The sequence below is a fragment of the Chaetodon auriga genome, chromosome 23 (assembly GCF_051107435.1).
Source record: "Chaetodon auriga isolate fChaAug3 chromosome 23, fChaAug3.hap1, whole genome shotgun sequence".
In the NCBI taxonomy this organism is placed as follows: domain Eukaryota; kingdom Metazoa; phylum Chordata; class Actinopteri; order Chaetodontiformes; family Chaetodontidae; genus Chaetodon; species Chaetodon auriga.
In genome coordinates this window covers 13,783,771-13,807,518 of record NC_135096.1, presented here as the reverse complement: position 1 = coordinate 13,807,518, position 23,748 = coordinate 13,783,771, and the positions used below count along the sequence as shown (strand labels likewise).

Sequence of the window (23,748 nt, the reverse complement as noted above, 5' to 3'; positions counted from 1 at the left end):
TTTTCTCTAGAAATCAACAGCCATCAAAAAACTACTCTCAATATAGGGCATATTTTATTACTATTTCCCACCAAACACAGCACTAAAAAGTTGAATATATGCACTTGAAGACAGTAAAAGAGTCAGTGTGAAGCACAGAAATGATCAGCAAATCACAAGTTCTTTGGAAAGGAAAACTTTGAAACTGGACGACAAACGATCCAGAATGTTTTTCCAGTGTGTGAGAAGATGTGGTAGAGCTCCAGGAGCTACTACATGTCTCTTATTATGGTTAAATTAAGTCATTTCCTCTTATTGAAGAATATTTTTAGAGGTCTCAAGACAAAATACAGGTTAGGATGTGATAAGACTGAAGTTTCCACTGCAGGAAGTGAAGAAAAACGAGATGAGAGTCAACTCAACCATGACGAGCGCCTCTGAAACAACAAACTCTCAACCACACTGACCCCGCAGGTCAAACAGCAAACCTCAGTGGGATCTAAAGGGGTAACAGAGCTTGTTGGGTCACTGAAAAGTGTCCTGGAAGGAGCTGTGCTTACAGTTTCTGTCACTTTTCAAACCAGGCAATTTCACAATCATGCACACTTTCTACATTAACTGGCCAGGTGTCAGTTACTTCATCCTCCGTTAATACGGCGAATAATATTGATTATTCTTTGTCTAAATCAGTAGGAGTACTTCATGTTAGCTTGTAAATAAAATCTCAATCTGCTTAGAAACCTGTAGCTCTCAGACAAATATTAAGGAGTAAAAATACGCTTCGATTTCTGTGAGACTGGAGATCAGATTCATGGAAAAACTGCTGATATTTCAGTTCCCATAGAAAGAAAGAGCCCAAAGGGAAATGAGCAGCAGCCCTGAGACCAATGATTACGTTCTCATAACTCGGCATCACAAGGGAGAAAACGTTTTGGTCTGACAGACGCTTCCACTCAGCGCTCTCCTGAGGACGGCCTGTCATCCTACGTTCATAACAGAGAGCGACAATCTGTGCGTTAAAGCTTAAGGGTCACAGAGGTCAGCGGTCGGGGGGTTTCCCAAGGTTTCTCAATGATGCGAACGTACGAAATAGAGCTTTTTACGTGGTCAGTCAAAGAAAACTGAAACTCTGGCAAAGACCAGCTTGTACTTAAAGTGGGAGATGCCTGCAAAATGGAAAAATAACATCAGTATGAAGCATGGAATTTAAAATAAGGAGTAAAATAATCGTTGGATCAAAATCAGGAATGTCTGCTTTAAATTTCTGTGTGTCTATCAAATGAAAAACTAATCATACTTTTCAGAATCAATTCATCTGCTGATTTTTTGATCAAATTCTTCAGAAATCAGCTGGTTTTGTCTGACCAATGGTCCAAAAACCCAAATATATTAAATTTACAGTCATATGTGACAAAGAAAAGTAGGAAATTATTAGTATTACGTGTTACTTATTTGGCTCAAGTCACTTGTGGCGGCTAGCTTTAGATAGTTTAAGCCAAGATTTTAAATTATTTACTTTCAATTTTAAAGGTGTTAGTTAGTTTTAACTATCTGTTGACAAGCTCTGTGATGGTGGTGGTGCTAAACGCTGACATCAGGATGCTAATGACAGTGCTGGATCATCTTAATCACACACTGTAATGTTGTTTACCATCAGCTAATATCATGAAAAACCCTTTTCACCCATTACATTTACATTAAAGTATTGTTCCAACAGCACACAGGCTGTTAACGGTGTCTGTAAACTCTCACTCAGGAGTGTTTTGCACACCTTTCCACCTGCTCAGGGCAAAGTCACATTATGTCAACACTCTGCAATGGAAAGTTATTTATGCAACAACCAGCTAATAACCCGCTGCACATCTGCACAACCCAACGGGGAGTATTACTCAACACATGTTCGCACACACACACACACACACACACACACACACACACACACACACACACACACACACACACACAGCTATGTACACAGTCACTGTTGCATGAGTGCTGGTTATGTAGTCTGGACCTGCACGGCAGCTACAGCTAAGCCTGGATCCTGTGGGATTTCACCCAGTTGGAGCTCAAACAGGGCATGCCGGGTGGTCAACTTCCCACTGAGGGCACCTGCTATTGGTTAATCTCACTGTGACACAGCTGCTGCAGCTGTTGCATGGATCAGGTGGGTTATGTATGTAGAATTCAATTGAAATGATAAATGACATTCAGGAAAACGTCCTATTCTGCACCAGCCTGTGAATTTGTTAACTGAATACGATTTTCTCAAGCCGGGTCCTGTTTCACGTCATACATTCACATCTGGAAGCTGTCCAGTCCAACCACAGCTCTCCCACTAACCAGACCCTTCAGCCAGTAGTAGTTAAGGCTCCCATGAACAAGAGCAATGTCTGCCAACTGTTCTTTCATACCAGTAACGCTGTGGCTACAAGACCATTACATAACAATTAAACACACTTTTCTAATTCTTTTTATCAGAGTTTGAATCAAATCTGAATGCATTTATGTGTTTCCTGTGAACCAGAAGGCAAAACAAGCCTGATTAAAAGCAGAGGAAGCAGAAGACACAAGATAAGTTCACTCATTCGGCCATTGAAAAGTAAGTAAACCACAATTTTAGCTTTATTTTTATTAGTTAATCAGCTGATTTGCTGATTTGCTCAGTGTAACTCTCCTGTCTTGTGACCCTTCTTGTGGATTCAAAAACCAAATAAATTCAGAGCCTGAGACTGAGATTTCAATTCTGATACAGAAAATAGAAAGATGTGTGTATTTGTTATATAACTGCCCTGTAACCTCAATGATCGTGGTATGAAATAACAGTCGTTGGCTGCATTGGTGGGAAAGCTATGCTCGGACTGGAACCTTTCCTTCAAGCTTCACCACTGATGATATTATTCACACCTACACAATGTTATTTATACATTCTTAAAATGCAGCTGGGTACATTTCAGCCTGTTGTCCTGGTCTGGATTTGATATTTAATGGTCTCTTATTTCCACTTAAAAAGAAATCTGAATGCTGCAGCTTATATTTAATGTTAAATACCACCAAGATTGACCATTTAAAGCTTACTTTGAGTCAGTAATCAGCTGTTTCTTTGACTTGGCTGCTCTCCAGAGCACAGATGGAAGCCTGCATGACACCCAAATGTGAGAACTTTGCATCTGAAACTATTATCATGTTAACCCAGATGTCAGCTTATGGCTTCTTTCCCTGCTTCTGTCTCCCTCCTTCCTCCATGCCAACAGTACCCAGTGTATGGAACAACAACATACAACGATGTCTCACAGCCCCGAAGGCATCGGCAAATGAAAAATGACCTCATGCATTCTGTTACAAGGGATTACTGAAGAGCCATGTCTGTATTTTCCAACATTTCACCACAGAGAAATTCTATGCCTGTTTGACTGTGTGAAGAGAAAAGATGGACAGATGGACAGACGGAGGCAGAGGAAGGAAATGCGTGTCAGATGTCCATGGGAAAGTGGACCATGAGGGACTCTAAGAGGATGAAGCACACAGGCAGACTCAGTCCCAGAAGCCTGCACAGACACGACATGCCAGTTAAAACAGGCTGAAATGTCATTGTGTGACTAATGGACTCCCCCAGAGGTTCAGGAGTGTAAAGTGCCTCCCTGGGGGGAGGAAAACTGTTTCCCTGGAGGCGAAGAAACAAAGAGAAGAGGCATAAGAAAAACTTGCATTTGCATGTAAAATCTGCAGATATGTTGGGATGCATCAATCTGATACTGCAAATTAACATCTGCCTGACGCACAATACAAATTACTAAGAAGAATAAACCGATCATCTTCATAACTGTCACTGCATTAAGAGCTGCACGTGAAAGTCATTTCCAGGCGACAGGGTGGCGCACTTGTACGGCCACACTGTCCTGGAAAGTGGAGCAGAAACACGTCAAGTGATAACAACAGCACACCACACAAGCAAGCAGAGTACAGCGTGCAAAAGAGTTTCACAAGTCCGAATCAGCGCTTCGCTCTACAGCAGCGCAAACTTGATGACATGCCCGCAGAAGCATCGTGCAAAGGGATTATAACTCCAGCCAGACGGCAACAGAACAAAGCTGACAACAAAGAAAAATATGGTGTTTCTTGTGCCGGATGACTCTTCATGTGGTTCAAAGCACAAACAGCTCAAGCCTCACTACATACTGCAGTGCCAAACTCATTTGATCTCCAAATTGGCTGTTCCACATCTGCACAAGGAAGCATTCCTTTGAAAACACTTGGAAAAGGTTGCAGCAGTAACTTGTACTGCTCATATGATTTACATTTATTTAAATCTAACAGCAGACTTGATAGATAACTTAGAAACACAATGCAATTTTTTAAGAGGAGTGTGCCTGTCAAGTATTGGTATTTTTGGAGGATGACTTGTCATAAAGGCCTTTAATTAAAGAAATTAGAATAAACTTCTCGGGCCATTTGCAACCAAAAATGCAAAACTAAAACCTGCTCATTCCTCAACCATAAGTAAACAAAAACATGTCTGACGACTTGTATGAGTAACCTTGGTACTTTTATGCTATTGCATGCAAAACATACAGGAACAATAAAGCATTATCAAAGCATCCCTCAAGCAGAGCTTCAGTCCCTTGAAGTAATAACAAGCTATTCAATCGTCTGATGTGAAAGAATCTGATGTATTTACTTCAGACAGGCTGCTTCTCCATCTTAAAACAAGACAAAAATGCAGTGCCAGTCCAAACACAACCAACAAGTGACTCCACGGCCAATTAGCTTCAAGCATTAACACCTCCAGCTGTGGCTCAACCCACTTGGGACCGAACCAACTGGCCTGAAAAGCCGGGTGGCATCAGTCGACACTTCAAACGGAGGCCGTGAGAGCTGACATGTCTGCAGCCTCCCTCTGCAGGCCTTAATCCGTGTCTGAATGAGCCGAGCAGAGGGCAAATTAAAGTTGACTGATGGAGTGGGGGGGGGGTCAGCGAGTGATTCTTTGAGCTCAGATGACATCAGCTGGACTTTCTTTTTGTTCCCATCAAGCTTTTTCTCAGAGCTGCGAGGTTTGAAATACTTCTTGGCTGTAGCCCAGACTAAATATGTGTGAAGAATTCAGGCAGTGTGGAGAAAAAGGTTTCAACTGCCAGCGGCTCGAGGAATGTGCGTATTCTTTTCTTTTATTTGCTTTTTACGCACAGAGACATACAGTGTTAAAAGAGCCACTGATCTTCAGTCTCTAGCGCGGGTTAAGCTCCAAAAACGACAGTGTCTCCTCAATAAAGACAGTCCATTGTAGGAAATCTGCTTATTTGCCTTTAGATGAAAAGACTGATACCACTGAAACAATCGCAGGCTCCCCCACGCAAGTCACACATGGAACTAGCCTGTTTGGAGAACAATGATTAATCTAACACATGCAGGCTAACAGTCCCCATGTTTCCAGTCTTTATGCAAAACTAAGCTAACTGTTTGCTGACTCCAGCTACATATTTCCTGTTAGTGAGTATGAGTCAATCTTTTGATCTAACATCTGAAAAAAGGCTAATTTCGGGTAAACAGGAAGGACTTTGATAAATTAACGGTAACTAATTGTAAATTGGTTCAATGTGCAGCTTTAAGCGCTTCGGCTGACTGTGAGCCACTTCTCCTGACAGAGAGGGTACTTCCCCGCTCAGATAAAAGTCTCTCTCAGGCTTTGCTGCACTCTCTGTCCCTGCTCATCCCCTAATGGTCGGCCAGACACTCGATTACCACCCATCAAGTGTTACTGGTCGAGGGGGTGGGCGACTGGCCGTGCCCTCTGACCTCTGGCAAAGACTCCGAGCCGCCCCGTCTCATCCCAGTCACAAGGCTCCCTTGTTACTTACCTCGACACCGTTGCCCTTTCTCCCAAACCAAGCACACAATCGCCACACTCTTTCTTCGGAGCGGACCATTTTCCCACCCACAGCCGCTATCATAAATGCCATCCCCAACCCAACCTCCCAGCCACAGATGGCCTGATTGTTTCCCTCGCTGTGACTTGGGAAGCTAAAACACCACTCGCCTATAAATCCACACAAAATTCCACACCAGCTGATCAGAAATGATGAAATATGATGACAAACAGATAACCCAGGACAGAAATGCGTGACTGGCATGCAGGAGTAGGATGTGACGGGAGGAACAGAGTGATTATTGCTCCACCAGCATCTTCCCTGGATAATACATAACAGAGACCCTAAACGTCTCATTTCTCCCTCTTCCTTTTCCTTTCTCTGTCGGTGAATGACTGAAGTAGCCAATGCAGGTGTTTGGAAATTCACACCCAATAAAAACAGTCTAACGACAAGAACACTGATGTTTCATATCATGTGCAGCTGCATAATGTAAAAAGTGTGTATTCATGAGTCCCCTGTAGGGTAAAACATGTTCTCGGTTTACAGCTTTCCAAATCTTAGCTAATAGTCGGTTATGTCTGAGTTTAGAGGTTATCCAAACAAGAGTTTCTGCCACTTCAACCTAAAACATTTACATTAAATATTCCTGTGGGAAGACATGCGATAAATATGGTTTCATGTAGCAAAGTTAACCCCTGAACCCTCCCCTGATGAGGACTCCATGCTGCGCAATTTATGAAGCCACTAAAAGGCTGGACATGGGCCTCTGGAGCATTTCCTGTCTTGAAGGTTTGTACTCAGGGAACAGCTGACTCAATCTAGAGCTCATTTCAAGTGAGTTAATGTGTTTGATGCAACCAGGATGGACTTGGCTGCACATAATCATATATGAAGTGAAACATTTTGTTGTGCTTTGGTATTAAAAGCTGCAACTAAGAACCTGGAACGTTGCTGTTGCTGACCATTGCTGACTTATCATACAAAAATGATGCTTTTGCAGATGCAGTTCTGCACTGTGCAGTTGACGAGACAATCACATAAAGGTGGCATGCAGCCCGGGACAGTGATGTGAGCTCAGGTGTTGCATCATGCATTTGTCCTGAACAAAAACCTCTGGGCATCTGCAATGACCATACTGCTCATTTTGCATGTTTCATCCCATTATGTGCACATTTGTTTGTACTTTACATTATTGGCAACTATTTTCCACCTTCCAGGCATCAGTTAGCTCCATGCATCCGCTGATGTCACCATGTCTTGAAATTCAACCTGCAGAGACTTGAAACATGCCTGAGTTTCGGCATCTATCACGGTAAACATCATGTCTGCTCTTATTTTTGTCTGTTAACTTATTGTTGCATGCCATTCAAATCACCCTGCACATACCAAATGCAACAAAAGGGTAATTTAATAGCAATAAAAGCAGACATGGTGTTGACTGTAATGAGAGGGGTCTTGTGTATAAAGCCTTCTGTAGCTCAAAAGGGAGCCTGATAAATGACCTCATGTGACATCACAGTCAGTCAGCATCAGTTTGGTTTGGAGACAACAAGTTTGAAAAAATAATCTGTTGGCGTGGAGTTCTCTGCAGCTGCTCCTTGTCTCTGCTGCAGGCAACTAGCATAACACATCAGAATCTCAGACTGAACTGTCAGCAGTCAGGTTGCATTGTGGGTAATGTAGGCACCAGGTTTTAACAAGGAAGAACAGACTCGTCTCTGGTTCAGCTGCACTGATTTTCTACTTCCTGACAATGTTACAGGAGTGCAATATTAAATCAGTGGAGTCCTCTTAACTCAAGTCCCTGCAGGTTGAATTTCTTCAGTAAAATAAATGTGCCAATGGTTGTCTCATAGGACTAAAAAAAATGCAATTTAAACATGTAAAACACGACAACGTGGTTTGAAAATGGGTCAGCTGTAATGTAAAGCACTTGAAATTGCAATAAAAGTGGCTAAAACATGCAAAAATCAATCATTAGATGGTATCCAAAACAGCAATATGTGCTTTCACACGTGTGTTACCAAAACAAACACCGCACAAACACACACAGACTAACGCTTGAACATCGACAAAAAGTGACGTGACACCGGGTTCAAAATGTATCACCAAACCGGATACATTCTAACCCGCCGGGGTTACCTTTCCAGTTACTAACTGACACGCACGCAGGACGCCCGGGCACCTGCGCTCTTTCAGGCAGGAGGTGACACTCCACCGGGAGACGCCCGTTTTCCAGAGACGCCCAGCAGCTGTCCTGCAGCACCTGGCAGAAGCTACGACAGGGCAGGTGCAGGGGTGTGGTGGGGGAAGGGCACCTGGGCGCCAGCAGGAGGCAGAGGAACCACTCTGCGCTGTGGTGACATCCCTCCCTCGTGAGCCATGCCCACTCCCGTAGGACCGCCCCCACCTCCTCCACAGATGTGTGGTTGAAAAAGTTGGGCAGTGTGAAAAATTTTGGCTGTTTGCCAGTGCAAATGGACCAATGAGAAGGCACGGGGAGACAAGGTGGGTCAGAAGCATTGATGCGACTATCAGTGGGGGATAACATGGAATCCAAAACACCCTCAACAGTCCCATTGACTTCAAAAACGTCACCTAAAATCCTGGTTACATTGCTAGGCATGACTTTATCACCTTTCAAGACCATCACTGATTCTACATCTGACCTAACATCAGCCCTGGGCCCTGATCTTGACCCAGACACATCCCCTTCCCCGATCCCAAAACCCTCCTCCACCCTCTGCCCACTGAAACCACTTGTATTACCCATTGTGTTAGGGTTAGCGCTCTCCACCATCTCTGTCAGGCCTCCGTTAGTAGTCCTGGCTGTCGGGGTCGCATCCCACGCCTCGACAAACTTACGGATTCCTGTGGCCACGTTGATGATTTCTTCCCCAACCCCAGATAAGTCATCCTCCTCCTCTTCCTTCTTCTTTGTGGCCCCCGACGTCGTGGTGGCACCTGATGTTCTTGTTGTCTTTGTGGTGCCTGTAATTTCTGTTGGCGTGGTGGCACCTGAGATTTCTGCTGCTGTGGTGGCACCTGAAGTTCCTGTTGGCGTGGTGGCACCTGTCATTCCTCCTGCTGTGGTGGCATTTGATGCTCCTGCCGCCGTGGTGGCACCTGAAGTTCCTGTTGGCGTGGTGGCACCTGAAGTTCCTGTTAGCGTGGTGGCACCTGTCATTCCTGCTGCTGTGGTGGCATTTGATGTTCCTGCCACTATAGTGTCACCTGAAGTTCCTGTGGCTGTGGTGTCACCTGTCATTCCTGCTGCCGTGGTGGCATTTGTTGTTCCTGCTGCCGTGGTGGCATTTCCCATTTCTGTTGGCATGGTGGCATTCGTCATTCCAGCCTCCACTGGGGTCTCTGTGGTTGATTCTTGATTTAAGAACCATAACCAGGCCTCCAAGTTCCCAACACAGAGAACAAGGAGAAGCAACCAGGTCTGGATCCTCAGCATGCTGCTGGCTCCTGCAACAGTCCTCCAAGTGTCTCAGCCTGCAGCAGCAAGCCACACAGTGCTCTCACTGTTTCCCAAAGAGCCACCTGTTAGCCAGCCGGTCAACAGTTAAGTCCAAGCTGTTCAAGGGCCACTGAGCATCCACTGAATGAAAACAGAGACATAAAAACTCTGCTCACACTCAGAGACCCTCCCTCTAGATCTCCCAGTGCATGGCTGCAGCAACCTCATGAAAAAGCACTTCCATGGACAGGGGGAGACCCAAGTGAGGAGGCAGGCTTGCTCCACTGATGATGGAAGTCATTGGTTACTCAGAGTTGCCCCAACACACACTAAAACTCCTCCCCTGTGTGAGCTGATGAGTGGGTCCCCGAAGACGTATTCTTCAGCATGAAGAAAAAGCATGCAAGAGTTTGTGTTACCACAACGACACACCCGTCCTGCACAGAAATAACCTTTGGTAAAATGTGAAGCTTTTAAAAATATACAGGCCATAATAAACCGGTTTAGGTCACATTGTGCTCAGTGTCCGAAAGCTGTCATGCATAGCAAAATGAATGTCAGGTTCAGAAGAGCAAAATGGTGAAATGCAGGCTGCTCAAGTGTCTTACAAACAATGAGATTTTGACTGTAGGTTTTTATTTCAGTAAGGTAGCAGCAACGCTCGACCAGCCAGTGGAGCAAGACTTAATAAATGCTCTCAAAAGCAAAACATGCAGTTTGTTCATCAAGAAACAGTTCCTGAGTTTTACTCCCCAAGAACCCCAAATTGTTGTTTTTACATTTCTTCTTGTGTGCATGCTAATTAAAGAAGATGCAATCTATGTAATAAATGAGATTTAGATGAGCTGGAAAGCATATTTTTGAACTTCTGAAATAATCAGGCTACCTGTGCTATTATGCCAAGATAAGCTAACCAGATGGTGGCTATAGCTTCATAAGTGCACAAAAATCAGTCAAAAATGGCTTTTCATGCATTTTCTTTTCTCCTCCCTTGCAGCGTGGGACAAAAGACAGAACAAACATTCAGAAAATTATCATCAGACCATCGGTTTCCCGAAATTCTCAAGTTTGAAATGCACCACAGACAACTGTCCTCTCCTTTCATATCATTATGTTTCCCAGCAGCAGTCACCGCTCCAAAATGACTAACATACAAGCAATGTGGCTTTTTTCTTAATGATCCTTTCATTTTGGAATAAAACCATAAGGAATGTTTTAAGAAACAGACAGCTTGACTTGAAAAACAGAAAGACATTACAGACAGACTGAGCCAGCCATGAGAGGGAAGAGAAAAGCTGTGGTTCGCTACCTGGAGGTCACGAGAGGTCACAAGATTGATCTTTGCATGCATCTTGTACAATACTGGACAGTTTAACATCTTTAGGTGACTAAAAGTTACCTGAGATGAGGGTTAACAGGTGCACGTGGCTTCACATTCACCAGAAAAAAAAAAGGTTGAGGGGCACTAAAATAATAAGACACAGCAGCTGACAGGTTAACGTGGGAGAATCAGGCTGACACTGACCTGCAGAACAAGAGAAATCATTCTGCTGCTGTTTCAAACAACAGGAAAAAGGAAAAGAGGGCATAAGAATAAATGTGGTGTTGAGTTACACAATCCTGACACATCGGCAGGATTTATGGCCAGTGGCTGGAGTGATGTTGTGTGCAATGACAAAGTCAGCTTTCTGTTACTTTGCATATATTCTGAGTAATAGCAGCAGCAGTGATGATTGATAGACAGCAGCTGAGAAAGAGAGGCAGCCGGGGAGGGCGTATCTGATTGGATCGATGTCTTAAGCTCAGGTCCCGGGGGAGCGACTCCATTGCCTCATCGGAGAAAATCCTCGGAAAATGTACCACTTCCAGGTTCTCACAGATGGGCGATAAGAGAAGGGAGGGGACATAACCCTCTTCTCCCAGGCCGCCTCCTCCTCCACACGGCCCCGCGTACCCCCATCGTCCACCTACCCGCCTCATCTGCCAAGCTAGGACATCCAGCTGTTCCACATTCCAGCCCTCAGACCTCCCACACCCACGCTACATGACATTTGGAGGTTTGGAAACTGCAGCATCTTCATAATTTCACCATTCATACAACAGCGCTACTGCTGTCAGCGTATGTGCTAAATGCATTCTGCTGGACACTGAACAGGAGTGAGAGAAAAGAGGAAATGTTCTTGAGCTTGAGAAACAGATTGGAAGCTGTGGGGAGTGAAAGCCAGCTGTCACAGATGAAGTGTTTTGGCTCGGAGGTCTGCAAAGAGAAATAAGTGCATGAGCTTTTCTTTAAAGCTTCTGAACAGAAGAAAGTGTAACTCTTTACGATGGTTTACACTTCACTTCACGTTTATTATCTTTCTAATATCTGGGACAGATCAGCAAAGGAAAAGCCAATATCTTCCAGTCTGCCAATTACATTGCTCCTGTTTGCAGCCCAGTGAATCAGCACAAATCATATGCTCCACTAATGCATAACCAACGCATGAGTAATGATGATTCAAGGCAATTAATGCGCATATCCTGAATTCCTGCAACTCAACTTTGAGTGAAATGATCAGTTACATCTAACAAACTGCTCTTAGATGACATAAAACACTGAGAAATACACTAAATTTAACCTTTCCACGCATGTTCAAATAACTTAGCAGCTCATTTGCACTTTCATAAAGGGACCCTGGTTATTGTAAAGTCTCAAGACCACATGAGGAACATGGGGACAAAATCCTGCTGAAGATGATCTTACTTGATCTGATCTACTTAAATAAAGTGGACCTTATGAGGTGAAAACTGGCAAAATCTGAAAACAATGAGCCTCCACTGTATTCTGACAAATGAAAACAATTTACCACGAAGCACGGAAATCTCACCGACAAGCAATAAAACAAAAACTTAGATGCCATCTTGCAGTAATTCCCAAAAGCAATTACAGAGACTTCCTGTTTAGCTTGTTTTCTTTCTCTTTTTTCGCCTGTGCTGATTGTGCCATGGGATTTCTTTCTTTCCCTCTCCGCAGACTAAAAAACATCAGAAATTTATGACATTTCCTTAGAAAAACATTGCAATTTGATGAAAAAGCATAATTCCAATGACCTGAGGGAGAAACGAAACATCGATTTTCACGGATATCTCAACTTCACTTATCAAACAACACACGCACATCTTCCCAGATGGTGCGTTTGAGTTCAACACACTCATCAATACATCAGCATGAACGTCCTGCAGACTCTCTCACATTCAAGTTAACTCCCTGCGTGTTTCCATCACTATCAGCTGACAGCTGCTCTGGCCTGCACAGGGCCACGAGTAGGGTAAGTAAACACACCACAGCATTATGCTTCGGTGAGTTAGTGAATGTCAGTCCATGAAGGCACCTGGTGCTTTCCATGTGCACTGTTACTCACGTTCACACAAACATATGCATGCAGCTATATTCCAGCACTACAGCTGCACAATAAAGCTCCAGTGGGAACGTGAATTCTCCTTAAAGAAAATATTTCCTCCTTAAACAGTCAGACATCTTCAACTTGTGACATTTACTGCATTTTTCCACTTTCTCCCAACCTGTTTCTAATACTCTGAGTCCTTAAATCTGTCAGAATGCTGCTCAGAAACCCTCAGAAATTGTGCATCACCCGAACGTGACAAATTCATTTTGATAGGAAGCCCTCAGCATGTTTTCTGACACATGGTTATTTCCTGAAACCTCTACCTGGAGACACAGGTAGGCAGATTTTGTTCCCTCTGGATAGAACCAGGCTAGCTGTTCCCTTCTGTTTCCAGCTTTTATGCTGAGCTAAGCTAAGCAGCTGCTGGCTTTAGCTTCATATTAAGCTCATATAACCTCTGCTTTCTTACCTCTGAGCTTGTCTGAGCGCTGCCCTAACATGAACATTTCCCCTCAGTTATCAATAAACCTTATCATATCTGTGGCATGCAGCAGAGCATGTGTGTTTGAAGAAAGTGTGTGAACTGCAGGGTGCGACAGAAACATGATACACCAGTTAAACAGAGAGACGACGAAGCTGCCGGGTCTCACAGACCCCAGCAGGGACACACTTTCTCTCCTTATCCTGGATCTTTATGTTTATTCGATGAATGAGTGCAGATGAGAGGAAGGAGGGAGGTTAGATGAGGTAAAGGAAGTGAAAAAGAGCTGATAAATTGCTGCAGTGAAGAGATGTTGACCTTTAAGTTGGTGGTCTGTGCAATTACTGTCTGCGTGCAGCAGTTGTGAAGACGGAAACCCAACAAATCACTGTCTGATTACATCCTGGTGACAGGTGTGAGCTCCATCCCTCCTCCTCCTTCTCCTCAGTGTCGGACACAGACTCCCAAATATGGACATCTGAATGCATTAAAACATCTTAATGAGAGCTCAAAACTGCTTGTAGCTGAATGCGGGGGGGATGTAAGAGTGATTTCACACACACACACACACACGAACACACACACTCACGAGTCCCCTGACAGCCTCGCAGCTCTGGAGGAATCTGGTTGCCATGATGATTAGTTGAGGTTTGGGAGATTTAGACCCTTTGCTGGTAATTTAGCACAGCTGCAACTTCTACACTCCCTCTTTCTTTTCCACCTCTTTTCTCTCTCTTACACAATTCTCTGAGGTAACACACTGCCAGTCACTGTTAAGACCAGCGGTGGAATGTAACTAAGTACATTTACCAAAGTCCTGCACTTAAGGACAAATTTGAGGTACTTGTACTTTGAGTTTTCCTTTATAAACTCTCTTGGATTAGGTTGAAAAATAAATTGTCACAAAATCTTGTCGAATATGATGCACTGCTGTATATAAAGTAGTTTAACACACAGCAAAATGAGTACTTTGAATACTGCCATTTGCTGATAATATTTCTATATTTTTACTTAAGTGAGGTTTTGATGCTGGATATTTACTTGCAGTGGAGTATTTTTACTGTGTGGTATTAGTACTTTCACTGAAGTAAAGGATCTGAATACTTCTTCTACCACCTTCCTGGTCTGGGAATGTCTCTTCTGATCTGGTTTAAGGTGCTCAGCTCCAGCTAAAAGGAAATCTTAAAAGAAAAGTTTCACTGCACGGTGTATAAAAAGCTACTGCCAGCAACTTAGTTCAGCATTAACACTGAAAAAACGGAAACAGCGTGATAACTCTATCCAACACCTCTGGGATGGACTGGACCACCTTGGAATGAGATGCTTCCTCAGACTGGGTGCATGGTCTGGGTGTCCACATACTTTTGGCCATGCAGTACTTGAATGAACCAGCAGATGGCAGCAGCACAGAGGCTGCAGGAGTCAGATAGATGAAACGTGCCTGTTTCCCATCATTAACTACTTGATTTCTCTGACCAGCAGCACTTTCTGAGCTTTGCAAAACGGCTTTATAGACTATAAACTGTGGCTGACAGTGTTTTCTTGCAGCTGGAAACACAGCAACATGTGGATGTATAGAGACAAAATCTGAGGCAGAGAAAGAAAAGATCAAATGTGTCTGAAAATCAGCTTAAACTGAGCTGTTCTTTTTTTAAATGCTTGAGTAAAAACTGAAAACAATGAGCCTTAATCCAAGACTGACTGCACACGTGAGGTATTTTCATCCATAAATAAGCACAGAAAAAAGTGCAGATAGTTACTTTTCAAAGTGTACTTTGCAAACTCAAAAAGAGCAAAAAGCTGTATTTTCCTGCAGAGCTGCAGAGGAGAAAGAAATAAAGAGGAAATGTTGCCACCTGTTGTCTGCACTCGGGAGTACAGCAGAGATGTCCCGAAAAAAGCACCAAATCTGTGCGAACATTTGCGTAAATATAGTTAAAACACCACAGTGTCACAAACCTAGAAATCTTTGCATCATGCCAATATTTCTAATTTCTACCTGCCGTCTTTCCAGTTATCAAATCAGCCAAATCAATTTTAAAAAGTTCCCCGCGGGGCATCTTGGCAGAAGCTCAACATTCGTGACGCTCCTCCCCCCTCGATGCTCACACCCTGCGGTATCCAGAAGTGGGTTTTTGGCACAGACAAAAGCAGGACATTTTCAGACAAGAGGGTGTGAGACGGTTCGGTTATGGAGCCTCAGCACTCACCGAGCGGCACAGGAGCCCGAAGACAAGACAGTCCTTGTGTGGAGAATCCAAATGGCTGAATGAGGACGTTTGTTGTGGGGAGCGGGCAGTGAGGAGTAATGGGGCAAGTATGGGGGCTTCTTCTGAATGTGAGGAAGCCAAAATAAATGAAGTTTTGTTCCAGAAGGAGGAGAAAAACACTCCTCTGATGACAGCAAAAGAGTGATTAAAGCTAATTTTAGCCCCACGTTGAGAAAAATCTAAATGGATCCTCCATGTTTTTCTCAGCTCTGTCGGTCTCACCTGCCAGACGAGCATTTTTGCAGCATGAGCCTGAAGAGACGTGACATTCAAGTTGAGGGCAAAGGCCTCGTAATTTGAGGCCTCGCTTTGAATTCCTGCAGCGTAGATATTGTTCTCGAGGGCAGGCGCCGTTCATAACCCTGCTGACGCTCACAGTCAGTCATAAACTGGCAAGCTGTCTCACCCACAACCACAGAGGCTCATACAGAGCCGCTACTGTACGGTCCACCACGACAATTAAACGCTCAAATTATCTCCAGAAAACGACGCCGACGCAGAAACGAAAGCTGCTTCAGGCTGGATTTTAAACAGGCTTTCTGTCACACTCAGTCATTAATGTGCGGTTTTGATGGTGGTGGTGGTGGTGATGCACCTGCAGCTGGTTGGTAACTTCTGCACTTTGGCAGCTTAGATTAGCATTAGCTGGCAGCTAATGCTAATTCATCAGAAAACACCTGCTGCTGCTGCAACTGTCAACTCTCTTCAGGCATCTGCATCAGTCCGACCCGTTGATGCTTCACCTCCAACATTCCTGCACGACATCCGTTAAATGTAAAGAATGAGGCGCATCATTTCACATGACCCCCCCCACCCCCCCCCCCACCCCCCCGAGCAGTCCACTGCACCTCATTTGGAGTTCGTTTGGCCTCCATGGTGGAAATGATGAAGAGCGTTTCCTGTTCATGTTGCTCACAAGACTGATGTTGTTGCCTCAGTGGAAAAGATGACCATGGATGACTCATGGGCGTCGCCTCTGCTTGGGGTTGGGGGCAGCTCAGCCTGAAGTCTTGCCACTTCACAGACTGCAAACCTTTTTATGTTTGCGAGAAATTAGTGAGCCAGTAACTAAAGCGATTAATTGTCATGTCTGCTGTGAACAAAAAGCTTTTTTTCCTGCAGTCTGGGCGCAGTAAAGGTGTCATGGCCTGTGTGCTGGTGCATTCAAGTGGAAGGAGGATACTTAAAGTCTTTTATAGCTTCAGGCTTTGCTGAAGTTGATCTCCTTGCTAACAATCAGTTGTTCATCGTGCATGACCCACAAAGAAAGTGTCATATTTTCACCATCAGGCGTCAACTTTTGACGGGAGTAAAGTAAAATTAAGGCACATTTTAATGATCTTTAGTTAGAAAAATGTCTCAATTATACAAAATAGCATTAAAATCTATAAATATATAAGAGAAGAGAGTGAAAGATGGGAGAAAACATTCAGAATTCCCATGTTTGTTTATGTAAATCTAAAAAATAAAGCAGCTTTTGGTCTCCTGAGAAATCTCTTCTGCACAGGAAGGGATTTGTTTCAGGTTTTGGGGAAGCAGCAATTAAGATTAACTAAAGACAGGATGACAAATGTGAAGTCAAAGCTGCATTAGACCACCAAAGAAGAAGAACGGTGTCTTTATCTCAGCTGGGCCACACAGAGGAGTCATCAGGAAAAACAAGAACCTTCCAGGTTTACTGTGGAGGCACAAACCAGAGCTCAGATTTGACATTCAAAAATGAATCCAAAACGAACCCTGATCTCTGTGGGCAACCAGCTGATTAGATCTTAAAGAGGTGCGCAGGTGTGAGAGTCGAAGCGCGGCCGCCATCATCACCGTTTTCACCACCTGAAAGCCACCAGGCTGCGCAGCTGAGGAAACAAAGCGTCCCCCAGCGACGGCACATCAGATAGGCTGCAAAACATCCTCTCGTCCCTCAGCCACGAGATCCCACCTCCACCTCTGCACTTCCTGCCGGCAGCAGGTAGAAAACAGCCGCAGCTGCCTCTGCAGCGAAGGCGTCATCACCAACACAAACGGCTTTGATGTTCATTTGTTACTGTCTACAGGGCTAATCAGTCTGAACGGGCTCGGCTGCTGAATTTGAGGACAAAAGCTGTAATTATGGCAGATAAAAATGGGAGTTCACCGCAGTGAAGAGATGCCCTCCAGGCTCGGATAAAGAGGAGCGTAGGAGGCTGACGGCTGCTGTTTCTTCAGAATGAACACACATCATCTCCGCTGTGTGCAGACCCGCTGCCTTCAGGAGGACCGACACCTGCAGGGTTCACTTCAGCCATCAGTCCAAAACCACAGGGTCGCCAATCAAAACCCAAACCAGAGGCTGTTCTCAGCTGTGTTATTCTGTGTTACTGTCGGATTATTCAAGTTTTACCTCAAAACTGTCACAAATTTGGACAAAATGATGATTAACAATCCTTAACTAATGATGGACGACGCATTCAGACCCTTCACTGAAGTAGAAGTACCAAAACTACAGTGAAGAACTACAAAAATACACGTAAATCTCTTATTTTATATAAAAATAAAATACTGCTGCGTATAAAAGCACTGCTTAAACTTGCATGTCGCTCTTACAGTGGTGGAAAGTCAGGATAGGTAAAAAGTCAATACTGTTGAGATGAGTAATGATAAGATGAAACTAAGATAAGTAAAGAAAAGCCAAGTCACAGTAAGTTAAGGTAAGATAAACGAGGTTAAGTCAAGATAAGACGAGTCAGATTAATAAGGATCAGTAACAAAAGGCCCAAACAAGTCACACTGAGATCAGATGAGATTTTATTGATCCCCAGGAATGAAGCATATTCAGTATCTTCTAAAGCACAGCAGGCGGTACAGTCGATCCTAAAACGTCTCGTCCAATCACATCTGGAGCGGCTGAGCCAGACGGGTTTTCCAGTCGAACCCAAACAGTGAGTCTTAACGACAGCCTCCAGGTTTACACCGTAATTACACCATAAGTAGTTCATCTGAGTGGAAACCACAGCGGGCTCAGCGCTCAGAAATGACATTCCAACACACCGCAGAGACTTTAAGTCACAGTCTGCTTTGTTTTGGCGTAAATAAACGTCTGTTTGGCTACCGTCTACCCTCCAAATGATCGAGTAAACCAGCGATTTAAAGGCGGTCCAGTCTGTTAAAACTGTTCCTGTTCTCTGCAGCCTTTCCTGCAGGGAAGATGGCTGTAATACAAACATACACACACACACAGGAGTGAAATATCCTCATTGATCTTGCATTAAATGGGCTCGAGGCATCAACAGCAGCAAATATCAGCCAACAAATTTCCACATAAAACGCGACGCAGATATTTCTGATGGCTGAAATGTGTTCAGGCAGGCTGATCCAGCGAGAAACTGGAAACATGTGAGCATAATCTGGCTGGTGTTTTCCCTCGGATGGAATTATTATTAATGACATTATATTCCCTTTACATCCCGAACCCACGCCCGCACTTATGTGACCAGCTGCTAATTTTGAAACAGTTTTTATTGGCCCCATATGTTGCCTGCTTTGATAAAATACAGCATCGTATATCAAGGAATCGAGGCCACCCAGAGGAAGCGTTACTGCGATTTGTGCAGCTGAACACTGAGTGAGAGGATTTCCAGTGACACGTCTTTGTGTTGCCGCATCGCATTTTGGACGTCTGAAGCTGCACTGGCAGCTGGTCCAATGACAGAGGATGTCACTGAAGATCATGAATGAGCATCAGCGCGAAATGATGAGCAGCTAGAGCCGATTTGACCGTCCGACACTAAAACCAATGAGACAAAAGGGACAGGAAAGCTGCAACGGCAGATTTTACTGACAGTGAACAAGCCTGAATTCTTGTGTGAGGTTGCTGTAAATACTGTGCCTCTACATGAATGTGCGGGCATGCCTGAGTGTCAGCACAAGCTTTGTGTGTTCTGTGTCGAGAGTGTGTGTCTGCTAAGCCGGGTAAATTAGGGGATGAAGATGAAGAGCGTCTGTTTCCCTGGGAGGGACTGACGAGCCCTGAAGAAGGGAAAATCTGAACAAACCGCAAATCACAGGCCTCCACACACACACACACACACACACACACACACACACACACTGAACACTGAACACTGTTTTGTGTAATTTAAATCTTAACTCTGAGCTTAGACACTAATTCTACAGAAGGGATGATCTGAGAAAAGTCATTTCTGGAATAAACACAAACACACACTTAAAATCACAGATGGATCACTGAGCGGGCCAACCGGGCAAAGGTCCAGGGGCTCGAGGGGTTATCACGGCCACAAAGATACAAAAGGACCGCAAAGAGACGCAACAACGAAGAACAGATGCTGAAAAACCACCCCAAAGAGAGAGAAGACTTACTACGGACATGGCACCAAAAAGATAACAAATAACCAAAGAAAGACGCAAAGCAACAACACAACACACCTTTGGAAGCACTTAGAAGCACGATGATCTGGATAAATGAGAATCTTCACGGACGTAACAACAAAGAAACATACGATGACTGCAAAGAGACTCAAAACAACCACAAAGAAACACAGAAGGAACTCTCTGTGGTTGTTTTGAGTCTCTTTGTGGTTGTTTAGCATGGGCTGTGTCTCTCTGCGGTCTCTGTGGCCACAAATAGAGGCAAATGACCAAAAAAGCACAAACCAACCACAAAGAGACTCAAAACAACCACAAAGAGACTCAAGACGACCAATAAGGGACACAAAACGACCACAAAGGGACATAAAGAGACACAACAGATGCAAACCAACCAAAAACAGACTCAAACAGCCATAAAGAGACATGAAGGACCAAAAAGAGACATAAAATAACCACATTTGAATTTATTTTGTGTGTCTTTGACTCTGATGCACTGGCTCAGATATGTGTGTGTGTGTGTGTGTGTGTGTGTGTGTGTGTGTGTGTTTGTGTGTGTGTGAGAGAGAGAGACTGTGCCCTGGGGCCCATTATTATCCGTCCATGTTCAAAACTGTGCCAAAGCAAATGAGCTCAGTGAGAAGAACAGCAAACACAATAAACGCAGAGTCAGCAAATAAAAAAAAAAAGCACCTGAGCTCAGGTGAGGTGTTTCACGTTCTTCTCTCTGTGCAACAAGAGCAGGTCAGAGCATGATGTGAAACGTTAAATCCCTCTGTTTTAAGTCCACTCCGCAAAGCAAACAAAGGCTTCACACAGGAAAGTACAGTACGCCGCTGCCTCTGGAGGGGATGTGATGAGCTATTCACGATTCCCAAAAGACAAGTCCAGACACTGACATCAACCACAGCCTCATTCCGCCTCAAACACCGAGCTTTCAGATCATGTGTCGGCACAGAGCCACAAACTCAGAGGATGAGATTATCGCAACTTAATCTCACAAAAAGTCAGCACAAAAGTCAAATACAGTTTTACAGTATTTCCTGCACTTCTCCTGCAGAAAGCTGAAGTGTTGCAGCGGCATTTCCTTTCAATCCCACCACCATGAATAAAAGCATTTAAGCATGCAGAAGAATTGGAGGAGAATTAAAAATGCAGCATCCATTTACCTCTGCGCTGTGATTCCACCTGCGAGACCACCGACAGCAGCAGGATGCAGGCCCGCCAGTTCATCGACCACCTGTCGCGTCGACGCATCCTTGAGGGGAATATTTTGGACTTTTGACAAAGAAAAACTAATAAAATCCTTTCAGAGGTCGCGAGGAGGAGCTGTCATCTCCGACGGACACTTCCAGCCGCTCCCGGACAAAAATAAATCACTGTGAGGACACTTGCACTGACCTCTTGCCCACCTGCAGAGGCTGCGAGCACCTTGACGCGCTGCACACTGCTGCGCGGTCCGTGTCAAGCTGGAACACATGACTTCCTGCACCTTTTTCAAAGTAAAAGCTCTACCGGTGAACATTTCCTGCAGACAATATGAATTCTGGTTAATAAAATAGTCAATATGAATTCTTGCCAGCATTAAAAGCTAAACACAGCATACATTAAAAATGTCATTGTGTTTTCAATTCAGCCAATAATCTGATTTAAAAATGAGTGTTGAGTCTGTTTTTAGCTTAGATTCAGAGTCTAAAACTTATGCTTTTTTTTAGTGCGATTATCAACACTTTACTGTATTGCTAAAGCTTTTAATCAAGTGAAATGATAAGAATATAGAGTCAGAAAATAAATCCTCTTCACACCAGCACCAACTCAAGTTTTTATCCTCCCAGATAAGGAAGATGCTTTTATCTTGAAAGCCTACATCCCTGCAGGGACTCGCCCTGTTACTTGCTAACTTCACACATCTGCCTTGAGGCTTCACAGTTGAACTGAATTTATGAAGTTTCACAGAAACCTTCCCTCCAGGCCTCAAAAAGCTGTGAACAGCACGACAGCTGACAACAAAGAGGAAAGTTTCCCAAGAAAGTTTCAGCATGCTTCGATACAGAGGCCTATTTGTTAATCAGCAGGAAATCATCAAACCCAGGATGAAGAATCACATTCACTGGCCGAGTTTGTGCATAAACACAACAAACCTGAATCCAGTTTTAAGCTGCTCTTAATGCATCTTATTCATCTTATACAGCTAAGATAAGTGGGAGTTAATATGCAGCATGTGCATGTTTACATGTTGATATACATTATAGACAGTGCATGACTTCTGTTTGACAGCAATGGATGATATATGCACGTTAAAAACTGTATTTTAAGCTGTAAACATATGATAATATTGGGCTGATTGAACTGTTGATGACTGACCCTCAGCTGAGGAGAATCAGCACACACACACACACACAAAAAAAACCCTTCAAGGTGAAAATGGACCTTGTGTAGACACTATTGATCACGGATCTGTGAAAGTTCCCCACCTGTGCACTCGAAACCGTCTTTATAACCGCGGCAGTGAGAAAATCAGCATTACAGACTGAAGCTCATGCGAGTTTTCATGCGTTTGGCTGCTTCTGTTCAGACATGTCAGCCTGCAGTGTGGCACCTGTCTGTGGTCCGGACTAAAAAAATGCATTCCTCGAAGAGAGAAAGGCTTCTTGTGATGACAGATGCTCCATAACTACCCCTCCATCACCGCCACCTCTCCACGCAGAACACACACACACATGCTACTAACCCACATCCACCTATTTTTTCTCCTCCTTTTTTTTTTTTTTTTTTTTTTTTAAACAGAAAGCTGCAGGATCTTTGTGCATGAAACCAAAGTTTTATTTAGAAGGATTCCTCGAAAAAAGGCAGGAATCTTCTCTTTGTTTTCAGTAGCTCAGCAGGCAGAAGGAAAGTGAGTGTCAGTGCGATCGGGTTTGTCAGAACATGCCCTCCCAAACACCTGAACCATACGACTGAACAGAAGAATCCCCCTGACACATCTCTCTGCGGTAGTCCTCACTTTGCTGTCAATCCTGTGTGCACATGCAAAGATAAGCCTGCTTTTCGCCATCGGCTGCATTCTCAGCGCATGTTGTCGTTACGACCCCTCGTCACACTTCAAATCTAAATTCCATCCATCCTCCCTCTCGCTCCCAGCTGTCAAAGCTCAGGAAGAGTCCTCTTGAAGGTAGCACTTACAGTGTGAACACACAATGCGAGAGCTGCGGCCTCTGTGTCTCTTTCCAAAAAGGGCTGTTCGTCTGCAGCTGTGGGAAGTTTCCAAAAGGTCCTAAACATGTTGATCAATCATGTCTGGATCCGATTGAAGCCGGAGGAGGGAACTTTGTATCAGCTTTATACCAGGATGTGAACATGTTTGTGCTTTTTTTTTTCATCCACTTTTGGTGTCAAACGGTGCGCAGGTGACTCCAGATGACACCAAGGTTTCTAATGGCATCATCAATTTTAATCTCAGTTTATGAGCGATCACTTCCTGTGGTTAGAAACTGTTTCATGATAATGCCAGGAGCTCTGTGAAGGTTCACCACCTTCGTTTAGTGCATCTCCACAGATTTGAAAGTGGACTTTGACTCAGGGCCTCATGGCGAGGCGATGACGCAGGACTGACGTTTGAGCAAACTCACAATAAATTTAAATACTGCAAACAAAACGAGACTCACGCTCTCTCTCTCTTTTCAGTGACCAGCCGTTTATTCAGTTTGAAGTCACAACCTCAAACAATCTGGGTTTTAAGGCACCTTCAGAAAAAGGCATCTGCTGATTCAGTGCGTCACAGTGCAAACGGACAGTGCTGCAGCTGCCTGTAGGTGAGACGGCCATGCTGTTCAGGACAGACCACCTGTCCTGTAGGTGTGGAGTTACTTTTGTCATACTGTGAACTAGGCTGGGCCTAAACATGAACAACCTGCCATTGTGCCTGTAACCTAAT

General features: G+C 44.2%; 1 protein-coding gene across 5 annotated transcripts in view; it reads right to left on the bottom strand.

The window, feature by feature from the left end:
* The window catches only part of LOC143316192 (uncharacterized), a 36,686-nt gene extending 15,426 nt beyond the window's left edge, over positions 1-21,260 (bottom strand). For 3 of the 5 annotated variants that reach the window (XM_076723971.1, XM_076723972.1, XM_076723973.1), the window contains exon 1: positions 8,619-9,312. In XM_076723971.1, coding sequence (XP_076580086.1) covers positions 8,619-9,312 — 694 coding nt within the window. Of the gene's footprint in view, positions 1-8,618; positions 9,313-20,983 lie in introns of those variants that run through there. The other 2 variants (XM_076723975.1, XM_076723974.1) reach the window with 2 other exon arrangements.
* Between the last annotated feature and the right edge of the window lie 2,488 nt (positions 21,261-23,748).